The 19982-nt window shown below is 36.7% G+C and overlaps 1 protein-coding gene across 3 annotated transcripts in view; it reads right to left on the reverse strand.

The window, feature by feature from the left end:
• The window catches only part of ZFAT (zinc finger and AT-hook domain containing), a 100263-nt gene that overhangs the window by 37972 nt on the left and 42309 nt on the right, over positions 1–19982 (reverse strand). For all 3 annotated transcript variants that reach the window (XM_049821702.1, XM_049821713.1, XM_049821721.1), the window contains 5 exons: positions 16451–16601; positions 14707–16175; positions 13289–13521; positions 4655–4742; positions 618–767 (listed from right to left, as the gene is read on the reverse strand). In XM_049821702.1, the coding sequence (XP_049677659.1) occupies positions 618–767; positions 4655–4742; positions 13289–13521; positions 14707–16175; positions 16451–16601 (2091 nt within the window). The remainder of the gene's footprint in view (positions 1–617; positions 768–4654; positions 4743–13288; positions 13522–14706; positions 16176–16450; positions 16602–19982) is intronic.

Genomic DNA, 19982 nt, shown 5'->3' on the forward strand with positions numbered 1-19982 from the left:
TTTAAGTTCAAGGGATTTTTAACCTATGTGTTGCCATATTACTAGAATTTCACCCTAAAAAATCATAGATATGATCAGCATTATCCTATGGGTTTTTCATCACTGTTTATGTCCATGTCAGCTAACTGCCACGCTCAGCATGATTTAATTAAAATATACACAGAATTTATATGTATACAACAAAGCAACTGGACTTCAACTGTTTTACTAATAGATTTCCAGACCAAGTATTTTTGGACAAATGTGAATGGAGCAGCAATTATGCATGAGAAGATACAGAAAAGTACTTGTTTTAAGAGACTGAGCATAGAGTTAATTCACTCTTCCTTACTCACATTTATTATAGAATACTTTATAGGTGTTTATAAATGAGTTTTGGAAAAAAAATAATCAGAAATTTTTTAATTTAATAAAACGTTTAAGCTGTCTATTCATGTTATGAGCATGCAGTTCCATATGTGATCCAGAACCTATTAAACTAATTATTTTACCTGTACTGTAGCTTAAAGTTTTTGATTCAGGTATAGCAATAATCTTGAATTCCTTTTTATGTCAGCAAAGTTTGTGTGGAATATGAGACTGACTATATGCCCAAAAGCTTAAAACCAGAGTTTTACCTTCATGAGCCCAAATATGACGTTGAAGGTCTGATCCATTCTTCATAAAATAAAAATCGCAGTAGGGACATTTCACAGCTCGTTTTCCAATAAGTCCTTTCAGCTGAACTCTTCTGCCAAGAATCTCAGAAATAGTAGTCATTGAAACCTCTGAGAGAAATGTAAAAGGTAATAAAAACCAGAAGGACATGAGGAAATTTGTTCCATAAGTGATATTGAAGAGCTAGGTCCTGATGCACCTCAACTTTTTAAAAGCTCCACTTCCCCTACTGCCACTCAGGTAAGACCTGAGCAATTAACATAAGGACCTTTTTTCCTTTAGGGCTTCTAGGATGTTCTGTCCTTTCTCTTCTGATCTGTGTACTCAGTGTCCCCACTGCCTGGTTAAACAAAAAATATTTTAAATGTAAAAAAAATCTTGGGTGTGCCACTGGCTTGGAAATAATTTTCCAACTATCAACTTATCTCAATAAGCTAATTTGGCAGTTTTTTCTTCAAGATTTTCAAAAGACTTTATTCAAGATTTCACTCCAGATTTCCAGATGTCAAGGGTCTGAATTCAATTCACTTCAGCCACAGCTGTAATGATCAGAATGCCTGATAATCAGAAACTTTAAAAGAAAAAACAAACTCATGGAATAAATGCGATTGGAAGGGACTTCTAAGGCCACCTGCTCCAATCAGGGCCAACTTTGGAGTTCCAACTCCCAAGTTACATCAAGTTGCTTGGGGTCATATCCAGTCCTGTTCTGAACATACCGAAGGATAAAAATTCTACAGCCTCTCTTGGCCCAGTGTTTGACCATCTTTACAGTTAAAATTATCTTCCTAATTTCTAATCAGAATCTCCTTGCTTCAACTTATTTCCTTTCACTGTACAATTCCAAGAAGATACTGTCTCTGTCTTCTTTTTAATTTCCTATTAGATAGCTGAAGACAGCAACTAAGTTTCCTCTCCCAGCCTTTGCTTATTTAGGCTAAACACACTCAACTCTCTTAAGTTTTTCCTTCATACGATCTAATGTTTTGGTTGTCACAGTGAAAAAGCTCAAAATAATGAAATTTAAATTAAAATGTCCCAAACACACATAATGAAAACAGTGCCAAATGCTTTTAAAAAGTAAATCAAATTATTCAATGCATTTCACATGAATAAAATGCTAAATACCACGACTCAATGCAAGTACACTACTCATGCAATCTTAACACATAGACATGAAAGCTGATTAATTATTATGCCCAAAACCTTACAGTCTAAACTTTGATTTTTACCAAATATGAACTGTCATACCTGGTCTCCTGATGATTGGTCCCAGAGTGGAATCAAAAATCCTGCCTGAACTCATATGCACAAGGAAAACAACCTCACAAGGGCAATATAAAAGCCCATGAACTGAGCAGAAATATGTTCTAAAGTACCCAAAAATGAAAAATACAGACACAAGTCTGAACCCTCATCTGCCTTCTATGGCTTAGATCCTTCATTGATGATTGCAGGCTAGTATGTCTGCTCAGAAGGTATCTATGAAAGCTGATGCCTCTCATGTCTCAGGACTATTAACAAAAATCATATTAAATGAGACAGTGGATGAAAAGGTAAATAATTCTGAGAGTTGGGACCAGAATGCAAGATTCCTCCTTCACTGCTGAGTACCCAAATCATCTGGGAATAAAGCCAAACTCTGTTATCTCTTTGGTATGAAATACTGCTCTATCCAAGCCTAGAGAGATTTTTGCCCCATTGCCTTCATAGGACCAGAAGTCAACTCCTATTCTCTGTGAACCTAGAAGAGGAGGGAGTACTGTTTTATTTCATACTTTCTACTTTATGAAATAGAAGAGACGAGAGACAGGTCATGCTGAATGATATTAAGAAAGGAAGGAGAGGGGAGCTCCAGAAATAGCATTTTAATGATAAATATGAAAGGGTTTCAGTTTAAATTAATTTTTGATATGTCGTTTTAAAATCCAATTCCTGTTAACAGTATCCATTTTTACTTTCACCTTTATTCTTTTCCATTTACATTTTTAAAAATAATTGCACTCATTCCACTACAGTACTTGATAGTTTATACCATCACACCCCTCACCATTACTTGGCTTGTAATTAAGTGTGTTGTACAAATAAAGGATTTCCTCCTGATTACAAGGACAGCATGCACAGGAAAAAGATTTGTGCAGTAATTCTCCTCCATATATTAAAAGTGTTGTTGCATAACTACTGCATAGGCATATCTTAGATGTAGTATTTCTTTACTACCATGGAGATATATCTAATAAATCTGGTATTTTCCTTCTAAGTTCTATTCGCCTGCAACATATGAATTAAAAATGAGGACACAAAACAATAGGCTGTGCAGATTTTCTTTTTTAACCTTACCTTTACTATAACCCAGAGTTTAAAAGAACCCACTTCCTTGGATGAAAAAATTTATGCTATACTTTTAGAGGGATTCAGATACCAAATGAATTGTTCAAGAGTATTTAAATGCATTAGTTTAGCATGTAAGGGCTTCAGAGTTAACTGGTATTTCTGGACCACAGACACAGCATACACTAATAATTCAGCAGTCAATGGACCACTGCAGACCAATGGCAACCTGTAAGGGCACAGTACGTAATGTACTGCTAGTTCACAGATCATGTTATTTAGGGAGGTCTCCTATATTCCCTGGCTGAGACAGCACAAAGGCTTTATAGGCACAGCTCTTGAGATTCAATTTCTATGCTTACTGGCTGACATACCTCCTGACTACAGTATAGTACAGAAGCCTTTCCTCATCTCATTTTGCTGCATCAGACACGTCCCCTGATGTATGACAAGCCCTCCAACCACACTGTTGTAGAGTGGTCTGCAAATAAAGAGGTTTGGTAACTAAAGAGCTAAAGTGGGAGTTAGTCTGAAATTAAAGTGAAGGAAATTGTTTAAAACACGGGTCTAGCACTATCTAGTGGCAGTAGGAAGATAAGAAACCACTGCTTTACCTATTATGTTGTATTTCTGACAAAGGCAAGAAAAGTTACATCATTTTAATTGGATTTTTTTCCTCCCCAAACTCAGTTCGAGCATGGACTGTATTTTCTTTCTTAGTATCAAATTATGTCAGGTGATAACACTGTAGGTGAGTTAATTAAAGTTATGTTGGCCAACACAGTCAACCCTCCTTCATCCACAGTAGCAGTGGGCCTTTCTATCTAACATAACACAGATACTGAGGAGAAAAGTACGGACGCACCAACACGGCTCTGCCAAGTTCACATCAGTGAGATTTAAATCAGTCTCTGCACCAGTCACTTCAGCACTTTGGCAGTGAATTCCCAAGATGTGAGAAAGGAGTGTTTACTCAGGCACAGCACGCTGACTTACTGCATTCATTTTATGTTGTGCTTGCACTGATAAATCAGGGCACTAGAATGCAAGGTATAAACAGAGTTTGAATGGACTGCAGTGGTTAGCTTGGATCCAGCCAGGCTTGTCAGCTCCAGCTTAATACTGGCCATACTACATCACAGCTGGTTCTAGTAAGAGCCCTGGTACAGACTTCAGCCGGCCCTGGACGTAAAGCCCAGCCACACACCAACTGAGCACAGGTAGAGTCAGCTCAGGGACCTCTGCATTCACATCAATTACTTACAGACAAAATAATGTGCAAGAAACGCACTTCTGTCAGTTTACTTATGGCTGGGAATTTTACATCTCATGGGTTGTTATGGGATGTCTATATGCCTAATTCCAAACTTCCCAATGCTTAATTTGAATTCAGCTAAGTCCTCTTTTGGAAATGAATTCTTTGCCAGATGAAGACAGATTTCTTAGCACAATTACCTGATATACTCCACAACACACAAGCTGGAACAATAACTTTTTTCACTCTAGATTCTAAATTCTAACATCTGCAACATCTTACATCTTACTCTAAACAAGTTAAATTAGACATAGACTCTTTCTTTGGAATGTAATCACATTACACTGCTCACTCTAAACCTTTATCCAGTTATTGCAATAGATTGAGAAATTTTCCTTGATTTTTTCTTACCAGGGTGATTTGTCTTGATGTGAGATTTTATAAGTCGATCTTCAGAAAATGACTTCTCACACACAGGACAGGAATAACTCTTTTTATCCTTAAGAAAGAAAGAAAGAAAGAAAGAGATTGCATTATCAGTCCACTGGTGTAATCACTATAGTCATTATTCAGTAATACATGGTGCTCAACAAAGTTATAATTGAACATTCAGTTTGTAAGGAAAAAATGAAGATATTTATAGTGAAATAAGTAAAGGAGAAATATTAAAGTATTCTAAGCACATCAGCAATCCTCATGAATGAAGGGCTTCAAGTTACAGCACATGAGAATATGCACAATAAATGTAAGCATTATCTTCTGACTGACTCTTTTAGAGAATCAAGAGTTGAAAGATCAAGTCACATAACAGAAGAAAACATATTTGATATAGCAGTAATATTCAGGGTTTTTTCATTTTTTTCACAAGTCCACCCTTCCGAAACCTAAGGATCAGATCTCATTATTCTGAAGACATCCGCCAGTATGCTTATTTATAATACTACTTAATGGCCTGAAATTGAGCAGAAGAGTTAACAATGACAGATGCCATTACTTATTCAGTGTCTACATTTCTAAGTACTTTATAAATATTCAGCACTTTATATATTACCAATAAAGTATTATTCTACTTTTTTGATTTAAAAACTTACAGACTACTCTGGCTTTTATCAGTGTCACTGATGTTATAAAAGATTTAACACCATGAAACAAGTTGAACTGGAGAGTTTTGATGCAATTTCTTCCTGTATGCAATTTTAGCGTAATTGTAATTTCAATGTTTTTCAAATGCATCTAACTTCACATAAAAATGTAGGACTTTTCTCCATTAATTAGCAAATTACCCAGTTTAAAATAATCTTTGCCACTTACTATATAAATTGAAGAGGTTGTTCTTTCCAGAAGCACCTGCTGACACAACAGACTGGATGCTCAATCACATGAGTGGATCATCTAGTCACCTCTGCACTGACCAGATTAACATATGAATGGATTATCAAAACAACAGATGGAGTGAAGTCCAGTTAGTCCTGACAACTACGCAGATACCCAGATAACATATTAGCTGGTGGGAGATGTGTACATACCAAACTACCAAGAAATCACTGTAAAAGGCGAGCTGAAGCTACAGAACAGATATTTCACAGGGACAGAAAACTTCTTGAAAACTGTGGAAGGAAGGTGACTGTATCAAAATGAGACAGACCCCTTGGTTATGAAACAGAAATTTGGAGGTAACAGGAGAATAAGGGTCCTGGACTCTACCAGTTCATTTGCTCCTGTGAGAAAACCTATGCCAGGGACTGGGGATGGCAGCTTCTAAATGATTACCACCCTGACTAAAGCAAGGACAGTATCTTGCTATTATGGAGTTGAGGCAGTCACCATCTTGAGCCCTGAGATCCTCAAGTGAAGAAGGATCAGCAGAGAATACTAGCTAGTTTTTGGAAGAAGAGATTCAAGGAGCCTACAATGCTGACAAAATCTGCTTGAGAAAGAACTGTTACTTTGCACAATTAGGGTCTCTGAAATGATATAACCTATTATCCCTAAACCTGCTACTTATGATTTTGGACTTCTATCTGAACATGTTATTCAAATGAAAATTGGTAGAATAATTCTAATAAAACTCTATATCAATGTTTGCACCTTTTCAAAGACTGGGTTGCATGATCACATTCATAATTTGGCACATACAAGAAAAACATAAGCAGAGTATCATTTAGGGGCTGTTGAGGGACCAGCTAAAATTTGTTGACAGATCTCAGTCTGTTCCTCAAACTTGCTATATAAATGTTTTCAAAATATACAATAAATGAAGAAAAAAAAATAAGTATACTTTTAATGTACAGTTGGGTGTTGCTGATCTTTAATACTCATTCTATGAAGTATTTCTCAGTGTGCCCAGAACACTAAGACAAATACACCTTGCTGTTTCATAAAGTTAAATAAGAAAAAAAAAAAAACAACACTCCACTACACACACACATTACTTCATGTAAAATGCTATAATTGTGACAACTTTACATTCTTGCTAATACTCTCCAGGAAGGCAACGCTGTAAGCCTATGCCTGAGAGAAAAAATCAACATCATCAAAAATGCATCAAGAGCTATAAAGCAACATTAAAGTATGGGCACCAAGAACACATCTTTCCACACGATGATGCTAACAACATTTTTCAATAAAAAAAAGAATCCAAACAGCTTTCTTCAAGCAGTTAGAAAGTTAATGTCCTGGTTTCAGCTGGGATAGAGTTAATTTTCTTTCTCGTCGTTGGTATAGTGTTATGTCTTGGATTCAGTGTGAGAAGACTGTTGATAACACACTGATGTTTTCAGTTGTTCCTAAGTAGTGTTTAGACTAGGTCAAGGATTTTTTCAGCTTCTGATGCCCAGCCAGCAAGAAGGCTGGAGGGGCACAAGAAGTTGGGAGGGGACACAGACAGGGCAGCTGACCCAAACTGGCCAAAAGGGTATTCCATACCCTGTGATGTCCTGCCCAGTATATAAACTGGGGGGAGCTGGCCTGGGAGGGATGGCTGCTCGGGAGCTAACTGGGCACCGGTCAGCAAGTAGTGAGCAATGGCACTGTGCATCACTTGTTTTGTATATTCCAATCCTTTTATTATTATTCTTATAATTTTATTATTGTTATTATTATCATTATTTTTTCTTCCTTTCTGTTCTATTAAACTGTTTTTATCTCAACCCATCAGTTTTACCATTTTTTTCCTGATTTTCTCCCCCATCCCACTGGGCGGGGGGGGTAGTGAGTGAGCAGCTGCGTGGTGCTTAATTGCTGGCTGGGGTTAAACCACGACAGTTATCTATACCAAGTTCTGCAGTAAATGACCTTCAAAAGGTCTATCTTTTGCAGTGTAACAAACAGATTGTGCTTACGAGCACCGAGTCCCTTCAAAGTGTATCTGTCAAGCTGCAGTCTCTCACAGAAAGCACCCAGCTGAAGCCAAACCTTTCACTGTTGTTTGTCCTGGTCTGTGCTATAGACTTTTGGAGCTTATGTTCTTAGTTTTAAATGTTTAAGTGTACTTCTGTTGCTGCCCTCAGAGCCTGTGACAGTGCTAGTCCTTCAGTGTAATCCCATCACTCTCAAAACCAGCCTTTAAGAAATCCTCTGTTGCAAATGAAGTATTTCAGAGCACCTAGGTCACAACGCAGAGCCCCAAAGAAGGTCTCCCCCATCACAGCTGTAGCTCTTCTGAGTGCCCTTGTCATAGGTGATGACAGAGGCACTTTGAAGAACTTAAGCTGAAGTTGTAGTAATACCTTCATCACATTCGCAGCATGCAAGTTTTCCACTGTTACAAATAAAAGTTATTTATTCTATGCCTTACCAGAGTGCCTGCCTTTTAAACGGCCTTTGAGGTTTTTTTTGAAGGACACAAACAGAAGCAAAGTATCAAGAGAGCTGGATCTACCTTTGTTAGAGACCAGCTGCATAGTCCAACCAGCTACTTAAATTTGAAATTCACTTCCACACTTCCTGAGATTTGCTTAATCCCCCTATTAGCCAATTTGAGAAAACATAAGAAACTTAAAGTAATTCCAAAATAAAGTTAGCTTTCTAACAGAAAGTACTGTTCACAGTCCACAAATAAGGAATGGATTAGGTCCATAAATATTCTTAAACCTAGTGAAAAAAATTAGTCTAATACTATCATAGAATTTTCTTGTTTATGCTATGCTGCATTGTAAAAGAAGGCCACTTACGTCGGAATCACAATGCCTTTCTCTTTATATAAATGAATTAAAATTGTGCTAAGAAAGCATCAGCTATATTGCATTACCAATTTATAGCTCTCTGAAGAGAATTTTGTTTCTCTAAGGCATGTGTTTCAAGATGATTCAAGGGGTAGGTGTACTAGTACGCAGTCATGAGAAGAAAAATGAAATGCCTCTGTATGTGTAGCAGTTAAACCAACAGACCACTATGAAGTTTATTTGACTAAATATGACCTACACTGCAAAACATCAGAAACATTAGCAGCTATTCTGTTGCACTCATCAGTAGAGACATTCTGATGACACAAATATCTTCTCTTATGAACACAGAATACACATGATCATATATTAATATAACTATATGGCAACTCTGCCACCAATTTCAAGAGACTGTGTGAACTCCTGACTGCCTTGCCATCAATTCATTAATAGTGTAAAGTTAAGACCACAGCCATAATAAAAAGCACTTAGGCTCAAATTAGAGAAATATGTTATAGAAATCAACAATCCATTCCCCTCCTTTTAGTAGTATTGACATGATTTTATGAGCAGGAAATAAAATAAAGCTCTGCTAAATATTGGTAGTCTGAGAGCATTTCCAGCAAAAGTTCCCACAACTCAATTAACACAACATTTGATTGTATAATTTCATAGAGGAATAGAAAGCCAAAGTCCGCTCTTGCATCTACTCATATCAACAGAAATTTAATTTCTAACACCTATGGGAACAGAATTAGGCCCCTGAGTTACACTTTCAAGGAGTGAAGACATCCAGAAATCTTCACCACAGTTTTCATGATATTCAAATCAAAATTTTCACGAAAAGACTCCCAAATTAAGCTGATGTCCTATTAAAATGCAAATTAGCTAAAAGGAACTGATGTACCCGGGAGGTGGCTATGCACACGTGTGAAGGAGGCTACAGAAAAATTTGCAAACGGTTAGACAGACTTTTATGAAGTCTGGCAACCACTAGAAATCACAGCTCACAAAATGACAAGCACCTGCACACAGTACTGCTTAAGCATTTTTTTGTGAAATAATCACTAGTAAAAATGAATGGCTAGCTGACATTCATTATGGAAGCAAGGACCAAGAACAAAAGCCATTTTCCAACTGAGTGCCCAATCATTAGATGATAGATTTTTTTTGTTAATTCTGTCCGTTTCCAGCACCTTGCATTTTTGACTACATAGTGGCACTGCTCCAGAGGCAAAGGTATCACAGCCAGACCAGTGATGGTCTGAAAATGAACACTCCTCAGGAAGGGGAAATAAGCAATCGGAGCTCAAGTATCTCACTTCCTACCGACAGCTCTAACTACACTATTACATGAAAGGTCAGCAGCATAATGAAATTTCTAAGCATCCTTCCAAAGACAAGAATAATATACATCCCAAAATGTACGTGAAAGCAGATGTAGGTCCATAAGAGCAACTGGTGGTTCTGGGTCTGAACTCCAGTTTTATAAAGGTGCTTATCTTGCAGTATGAGTTACATAGGTAGATTGAAAACAATTTCAGAGACAAACCTCTCCATGATGTTCATCTGCTCAGCATACTGAGTATTGTAAAACCCACTGGACGTTGTAAATGAACTTCAGTACCTACATGAGCACTGTTTAGTTCCACAGCCGGTCCCTAATGCTACCACTAGCTCATTAATAACTGTAAATTATTTTAAAATCATTATAAACTGCCCATCCCTTTCTTAGGTACTGACATTGAAGTGATTCACGTGTCATGGTTTGAACTACTGAAGAGCTCCATAAAAGCCAATAATTGTCAAAACCTACTACACAAGCCTTAGAGGTAAAAGATGGGTACTGAAAATCAAAAAATATATGCAAAATTTTTCATTTGAATCAAGCTGAGCCTCAATTCCCAGACTACAAAAGTAAAAATCTTCCCTGTAACAACAATTTGGAGCAAATACAGAGGCAAGAGGCAATACATACACATTCTCCATCATCATCCTCCAGGGAATAAACAATCCCAAATTCAGTGCAAGAATGCACTTGGACGGTGCATAGAGAATAAGATGGGTGGCTATACACTGAGTGACAAGGATGAACAGTAAGCTGCTTTTTAATACACCATCATTTATCCTGTTCACCAAATACGGGGATCCAGTTGAAAAGCAGCCAAGGTAACATAAGATATGCATTCATACAAGGAACCAAACTGAGATTTTGGTATCTTCTATCTCCAGGGAAGCTTTAATTTTAATATTTATTATGAATTGATTTTGCAAACTAAAATTAAAATTAAAGTAGCTTTCCACATTTAACAGCACATAGTTTGTTAAAGTACTATATTTTGGAATGCGTGGTCCTGTTCAGTGAGGTATGCATTAAGTAACTATACCAAGCAGTGGGCACAAAGGCCAATATGAGAGATGCCAAGTTTAGTTACTGAGTAAATTCTAATACATGAATTTTTCAACCCATTTAAATACTCAAATATATTTGACAGTAAGCATCAGTAAGCATACTCCTGAAAGATCTCGCTGTCACACTGTTTTTAATTATGAAATGCATTTTCTCGGTTCTATTTAGTATCATGAAAATGATCCTCCTGGTGGGAGCTGTTGGACACTCATCACACTTGAAAAACAGGTACTTACGTAAGGATATAGGATATCTAATTTTAGGCTCTTTTTTCTTAAGTAGTCTCAGACATCATATACACAGATTTTTGCCATCAGATGGACATCATAATTCAAAAGCAGCCTAAAAGAATGTCTATTATGTGAGCTTTCTGCACATTTCATAACAAGTTCAGATTCTGTTTAAAGTATCTACAGAACTGGAGGACAAAAGGGGGAAAAAATGTTCCCTTTTGTGTCACCTGCTTTTTTTTTGTTCTTTAAAGCTGTCCTGCAGCTTTAACAAGAATAGGAGGTGAAGTGTTCTGTTCTGTTACAAACACCTTTAAAGTAACTTCAGCTGTTGGAAATATTGACCACGAGCCTACCTGCTGACTGCAGAAGACAACCTGAAACTACTAGGTGCTGTGTGTTAACAGCTTTTTTAAGTAGCTACACAGAAATTGTCCACATCTGGGGAAAAAGTAACATGAATCCTTAATTCAACCATCACATTTCACTAGTAAAAGGAAGTGTAACAATATTTATCACAGTACTTTAAGTGAGTTGTGATGTTGCTTTCTCATGTGATTAGGAGGAATTTGTCACGTCATGCATTCTGTCAAGGGTGCATAATATTTATTTACATGACAATGCCAGCCAAAACCATAATGTTATGTAAAGAATGAAGAAAGGCCCATCTGTGTGAATATTTCCTCCTTCTTAAAAGACAAAAAAGTCAGTGTTGCCATTAAGCAACTGGTATTTTCTCCTCTGCTGGAATAAGAATAAAAATAAATTCAGGAGAAGGGTAACTCGCCTTTTGGAAGTATTTTACTGCATAAATTATTAAAAACCCAAATTGCAAGGATGTAGATCATGCCAATTTTCTGGCATTATCAGTCAAAAAAGTTTAATTACAAATAACATGCTTGTCAAACATTTTATGAAATCCTAAACTGTACTTTATTCAATACCAGTACCTTCACATAAAATCGTATGAGGTATTATCTTCCAGCTAAGCACTCCAGGTGGCCTTCAAGAAAGACTCTAGTCAAAGTGGACTAAATTCATTATGCTGGGAAAACAGGTACTTGCCAAACACCCTTTTCTAGAGATCAATTTGGAATGGGAAGGAACTTACCTGTGTTCATACACTGTGTGAGTATTTGCACGTTATAACCTCTCTGGGTATATACAAGTCTAGAATGTCCCAGATCAATTATACCTTGCAGGCAGAAAGGATCCTGCCATGTGGTAGGAAAAGAAATCCATGGTACACAGACCTTTCCTGACAACAGCTTCACCTATTTGGGCCATTCATGCAAAACAATAACACAAAACCAAGAAAAAGCTAGGCAACACTGATGTAAAGAAAATAAATGGCTTTTTCTTAATCTTCCAAGAAAAACATGTAAATAATTTCACTTTTAAAAAAGCATCTTAATCAACAATGAAGAATAAAAATCTCATTCCTTAGTTTTAAAATATTTGTTATTCTGAATACCATATTTTTAAAAACAGACTTTTGAAACAAATATAAGCAGGGTTGATGTAGAAAGCATTTTTCCTCAAAAGATTATTCACGTCATAATGTTGGATCAGAGCAAGATCACAAAGCAGTGTCTTGCACAAAGAGGGCTTCCAGTCAGGCACGCAGCGCCTTGCGTAGTCTCATAGAAAACATGTAACAGGGCACGTTGAAGAAGTAGACCAGACCTGTTCTTATCACAATGGGATTCAGAGCTGGAAGGCTTACTAAGATAGGAGCTTTTAAAACGTGACCTCTTCATTTTTGTAACCACAACAGAAAATGATAGATGTTCAAAGAGATTGGTTGCAACTAGTTGGATCTATTGGGAAAAAACCCAGTTATTACCAACAACTTAAACTTCTTCTGTCTACAGTAATTAAGAGAGGAACATATTTTCATTTTACCATACTCATCTATTTATGAAGGAAGGGAATTAAGGTCCGTGGAATGAAGTAAAGTAACAATAGTACCAGACCTCATTTTACTCTCTCAAAACCCAAAGAATCTGAGAATACTGGGAAAATCAAAGGGAAAAAATGGATACAGACATACTCTATTGGAAACTACTACAGGAGGGACCAAATATCTAGTTGCTGTAACTCATGTATTCCCTGCACCGAAGCATGCAGACAGCGCTCAGGTAAGAACTCCTATCTATGTCTTCAAATATTGCCACATGATTCCAAATGCTATGATGATGACGACACTGAATTTAGACAAACATACCATTTTGTTACTTACCAGTTCTGTGTGAACCTTAAGATGTGCCTGGAGCTTGTATTTATCTGGAGTAGAGTAGTCGCAATGTTCTGTGGGACATTTCAGCAAAATATTACTGTGTTTCTGAATGACGTGACGCTTAAGGCAGTTTTTGGTGATGGAAGAATAATTGCACTGGGAGCAGTAATATAAATGTTCTCGAGTATGTGTACGCACATGCATGTCATAATGCACTTGGTACCAAAACAACTTGCCTGAAAATAAAGTTAGACATGAAGAAAGTAATTTCTAAACAATTGTTAGTGAAAATTCCAATACATACCCAATTTTCTTTCAGGGCAAAACACACTGTTTGAATCCCATCCCTTTTGTCTTTAATGAAAACTTGTCCTAAAGACCCTTCACTTCTGAAAGTATGTTTATAAAAACCACTTTTGTCTAAAAAGATTGTCATATGTCCTGAAACAGCCTAACAAGGGCAACCTTAATACATATCAGTGACTTTTTTCCTAATGAGAAAGTCCTTTAAATCTGTTCTCCTATACAAAGAACCTGAATACAACTGTATAGTAAAAGAGATTGTAAAAATCTTTTTTGTTATTTCTTGTTGTGGTACTCCTTCCTAAAAGCCTTTCTGACATAATGGCACCAAAGAGTGCATAGCAATTCACCTAAAGTACAATGTTACAGTATTTCAATTTTTTTTTTTCCAAACTTTGATTCCTTTCCCTTCTCAAGAATGAAGACTACAAGATAAATCCCAAATTGTTTCCTTTCCAGTTACGTAAACCAAAATTTTTTTCAGTTAGAATTAATGGGAATGGTGTATTATTCCCACTTTCATAAATTCAAAAAAACAATTACAATCAGAATAGCCTTGATCCGATACCATGCCATGAAAATTTTCATCTCAAAAAAACTTGTTCAAAACAAGTCACAAAAATATGCCAGTATATATATATCTATTGTACAGAATGTATATTATCATACATCCTCGCATACTATATGAAAAAGATTCTGAATTTTATACTAAGCTGATAATGAAGCTTAAGCATTAAAGCATGGACTGATCAATGCTGATCACATGCCTAAATCTGCTGTGCTTGGCCCCAATGAAAGTTATGAGGTGGGGAGAGGCATGTGGACAGAAATAATCTAATTCTATCCAATTTCACATCAACAGAAAATTGAGCCTAGAAAAGCATTGCTTTGCTATATTCCACTGGGGTTTTTTTGAGGAGCTTTGAGTCATTTCGCACTACTTATACAGCAAAAAGTAAATCTTGCTGGACCCCAGAATCCATACTGAACGACAAAATTAATACTGCTACAAAGACACACAAATATATCAAACACTATAAACCAGAGGAGCAGGAAAAAGATGGCCCAGTGCATAACATTTTAAAAAAACAACCAAACATAATTCTACTGCTCCTTACCACAATATTCACATTCTAAATCTCCATAAACCTTCCTTATCCTCTCACACAACTCTGTGTTCATTTGTCTCTTCTGCAAGCTATCCAAGATCTGCATAAAGGCAACAGCTCCACTCCCACTGTCTGATATAACTGCATTAGAAGAGGCTGCCTGCGGACTGATGGCTGCTGTAGCTTCTGGTGCTGGCAAAGGGTTTGTGGTTTCTGCTGAATTTTGAATTGGGGGATTGCTTGTTTCTGATTCACTAGAAGGAACAGCTTGATTTCTCTCTTCAGAGACTGAAAGGTTCTCAGTCATTGCATTGTTCTGACTCGGATTTAAACTTTTGTCTTCAGACAGCAAAAGCTGAATTTCTTCACCCTGCTCATTTACAGAACTGCAGTGATTAACTTCCTCTTCATTTGCAGAAGAAACTTTTAGTTCATCAGGACCAGAAGTACCATTTTTCAGCAGAAAGCAATCTGAAGCTACACAGGATTGAATATTTGGGACTGCCATGTCTGTTGCCTGACACAGCGTCTCTGCTACATTCTCCACCAGAGGATTTTCAAATTCTAAGGAAGGGACTGTATCAATTTTTAAGTCACCATTATGTTGACCATTATGGTTTACGTTTGCAGCTGTCGATTCATCTTTACAAGCAGATGGTTGTGGTGTGTTAGTATCATCAGTACTCATCATAGTCAATTCATCTGCACTTTGTGCTAGCTGTTCACCAAGGGCTTCTGGCTGGATATCACCTCCTGGTTCCAGCAGGCAGAAACTTTGATTGATAGAACTGTTAAAAACAGAAGACTCCTGCAAATCTGCGTGCGCATCTTTGATGTGAGAACGGAGTCTTACAGAACTGACAAACTTCTTCAGGCAAACAGAACACACATATACAAATGGGTGTTTTCGAACGTGAAGCTCAAGGGCCTGGTATTTAGTGGCTCCATGACCACAGAGCTCACAAGCAAAGGGTCTTTCATCACCATGAACAAGCATGTGACGGTCTCGATCAAGTTCATTTTTGAATTTCCGTTCACAAATATGGCAGTCATAAAGAAGTTGTCTTTTGCCCTCTCGTGTCATCAAGCGAAGCTCATCAAAAACATCCTTCACCTTTTTATCTTGAAGGTCATGTGTTTCCTTGATATGCTTGATCAAATTTTTAACATCTGAGTATTTCTTTTTGCAGAAGCGACAATGCTGCTTAATTTTCTTATGAACTCTTTCAATATGGACTTTGAGATGGCCTTTGCTGAGACAAGTGAACGTACAATAATCACAACTAAACTTCTCCCCTGTATGTTTCCGCATGTGAACATTAAGGTTGGCTTTGATTGCACTGGCATAACTGCAGTATGAACACTTGTAAGGTTTTTCATTTGTATGAATCCTCAAATGTGCTTGGAGGGAGTGTTTAAATTTGAACACCTTGTTACAGTATTCACATGTAAAAATCTTCAGTTGAGTTGGACCCAACCTAGAAAAAAAGACCCAAACCCGTTATATTTACAATATTGAAACTTGGTGACATAATATGTCAAAATTTCCCTAGATATTCATAATGGACAGAAGCGTTTAATTTATTTTAAAAAGGTATTCTCCACAAGCTTTTTAAATTCTTCAACTTCTGCACAGATTATTTTCAGCTGTTCCTTTACTTAAAATGTTCAGAAAGTACTTCAGTTCCATGAAAATGGAGAGGGAAGCGTTTCATATTTTGCATGAACACTAATATAAGAACTTCAAAATTACCTGCTAGATTTCATTGCCTGTTCGTATGGGGTTTGCTGAATGGCATATTCTTGATATCCTCTTCGTTGTGACAGGTCTTGAACTGTTGCCTCTGGAGTTGTTGGTTCACTTTCTTGGGGAGCAGCCTCAACGGGAACAATTTTTGTGGCTCCTAAAAGCAAGAAAAAAAATGCTCATTAAAAATGTCATATTAAAATGTGTGTTGTCTATAATATACAAGTGTAAACGAAACATTAAAATCTGTAATCATTAGTTCAAATATTTTAGTTTCTGTTGTTAAATTCATGCACATAAAATGATGGATACACTTCTAGAAGACATCAGTATTTACACCACAGATCTGCTTAAATAACATGCCAGGACTGCTGGTTCTGAGGGTTATTCATGGTGCTTGATGCCTGCTATTATGACATCCTACATCCAAATACTTCCACCTTTAAAAAACTAACTTTTCAAAATCAAATTTTTATTTTTCTGCCTCATATTACATCCTTTGAAAACTTCAGCCAAGCTGTTTAATTAGTTCCACAAATAAGGCTGGAAAAAAGACACTGTTTAGTCTACAGTTAAAAGTCTGCACATCTTTCCTTAAACAGATCTTTTATTGCTTATATTTTGGGCCATACTGCCCTCCCCTCAGAATAAAAGAATATGTTCTATGTGCACTTCTCAGTCTCCATTATAAGTAGGAGTAAAGGGGCTCTACCGAACACAGTCAGATCAGATTCTGTCCCTCAGTAAGTTGAAGCAAAAATAAGCATATTTTGAGAAGTGATTGAGTTGAGATTCTTTAGCTGGGTGTTCTTTATTTTCTGAACAGTGGCAGAAAAATATGTCAGGCATCCACAGTTAGCATTGAAAGTAATGAAAATCCATATAAATATTAACTTACACTGAAAAAAAAATCCCAAAACCCAAAACCTGAAGTATATCAAACCAAGCACCCATTATTGATTGATCCCCTTCTTTTTAACTTCTTTGTTTGTCTGTAACTCTTCTACCCACGTGTTCAATGGGAATGCTATTATCTCCAAAAGTTGAAACCATATATATTTGTATATTTATGTATTTATTCACATATTACAATCATATATATATTTGTGAATTCTTCATATGCTACTAACAAGTACTATTGAAAAATCTTTGAAAAAAATAGATTTTGCTTTCAGTCTGATAATGAAAAATTAATAGTAAATGAAGGACCACATACTAAATAACAAAAAGAAAACAAGACATTGAAGAAGTAGTAATAGATGGACACCCATCCATCCTAGGAAAAAAAATATTATAGGACCTGTAATTAAAGATTTTTCTATCATTTACTGGGGACAAGGAAGCAAGAGAGGTTGCACACGAAAAGATCTTTGAATTAAATAGTGAAGTTAACAACTTCAGGTAAAACTGAAATTTTTTAAGTTTCCCTTTATTTTGTTTTTTCTTGGATATTACATTATTATCTGATCTGATTTCAATTCACCTTATTAGAAGCTGAGGGGAAAAAGAAGTACAATACACCTTTGTGACAGATAAAAGAATTTACAACAAGAATTCATGAAATTTGAGACACAAAAGCCTAGAAAGCAAACGACAGAGTCAACAAACTCAACCTATTTTTAACAGATTCTCAGTGTTATTCACATATGTCTATATAAAATGAAACACCTGAACAGAAAGAAGAAAGTTCAAAGAGTGATGCATGAGCTGGTCCTTTCAGTATGTTGAAATTAATTCTTGTTCCAAAAGCATGTTCAAAAAGTATGTTCCTGAAGATATTATTTACAAAATATATGCAGTATTAACATGAAGTCTCTGAAGCAACAATTATAAGAACAACAAAACTAAAACACAAGGAGTACACAGTCCAAAGAGAACTAGCTGGTTAGCAAATTATTAAATTTAGTTTCCCTAAAAAAATTTTCAGTCTGCAGACTAGCAAAAGCATCAGGAAAAAAGAGGTAGAGTATATGGGGAAAAATCAATAATAACTGGGGGTTACCCAACAACATGTGTGAAAGACTTAGGAACATTAAGTGGAGGAAAGCAGTGCTGTAGGCAAGACAAGGGAGAAAGATGGAGATCCTGTGGGTCCTTCAGAGTGATTTAAAGTGGGAAATGGAGATATTTTGAGAAGAGGCCATTTGGGAGTGTGTAAGGCTATTGAAGTTTTTTTTGTATCAAATGGGACATCAGCCAGCTCTAACTAAACAGACTGTAATAGCTCTGTCGCTTACTGAACTGGCTGGATCTCAAAATGGTTTTTTTTTGACTACTGTTTTTTAATAATGCTTTCAGTTCTAAAAATTCTGCCAGCTGAACAGAACTCATCTTCCAAGTTTGCAACCTAAATGTTACCAGACCATTATAACTTCAATTCTTCCTGTCACTCTCTCTCCCACAAATGCCAGGTTGTCCAGCAGGACTGCATCTCCCAAATTGCACTGTAGTAGCCCTGTGAGACGGGAGCTTGTCATTACAGTACAGGAGACAGGGTTCAATCAGTGGGTTCAATATAAAGATGATAAAACAGACATTAGACACCAGACCAGTGTTCCCATAGTTCGGTATGTTAAAAATAGAAGCAAGTTCCCCTTTATTGAGAATGACCCAGTTAAAATAGATCTTGAACTGCTTTCCATGCATGGCTCCCTCTTTCAGGCCTCCCATTTCCTGAGACAAAGATCCTCATTAACTGCTCTGCACTGAACTTCCTCTGTGCCCTTCTGCCTTCCTGGATGTTTAAGCATTTCCTGAAAAGACTGTTGAACTGTTTAATAGACTTTTGTGTTATCAGTATAAAATTTTAATCACCTAAATTAGGTGGACTAGATAAATACTAACTCACCAGTATTTTCCATACTTGGGAGTGGACAGAATTCCATACTTGGAATGGACAGATTATCCTAGCAGTACAGCCTGCATTCCTCATGCAGTTAACAGAGAAGCAAATGCCTCTAAAAACCTAAAGAGGGAGATCCAATTCTTTGAACATACTGATAGAGTACTTGCTCACAGGAGGCAATCACATCCCCTCATGTTAGATAGTTATTTCCTACTCTTAGAAGATACAGAAGCATCAAGAAACATTAGATGCCTCCATCCACTTGGGATGCTGCCTAAGTATGGGCTACTAATGGACCAGTAGCCACAGCAATCACTGCTATGTTGTATACTAATGACTAAAGCATAGGCCCAGAAAGTGAGAAACTTGGTTTCTAGGCTCTACCCAGCGTAGTAGGTAGTGAACCCACATGTCCCACAACCCAAGAGAATGTCCTCAATATTCGTCTGTAAAAGCAGCCACAGGCTAGAGAAAAGTGTAAGAACAAGGCAAACAGATACAAGGTCAGGTTTTCCATTAAAAATATCATATGCCAATAAGGAAGATAAAAGTTTTCCTAACCGTTTCCCTGGACAATCATTTCAAGAAGTCAGAGTATACAAATACCAGGGGAAAAAAAAAGAGGTTAACTGTACTGAAAATTTCTTTCAAAATAACCCTTCCTCCAGCACTATTATATCTCTATTTTAAACA

This window comes from Accipiter gentilis, chromosome 2 (genome assembly GCF_929443795.1).
Source record: "Accipiter gentilis chromosome 2, bAccGen1.1, whole genome shotgun sequence".
Classification (NCBI taxonomy): Eukaryota; Metazoa; Chordata; class Aves; order Accipitriformes; family Accipitridae; genus Astur; species Astur gentilis.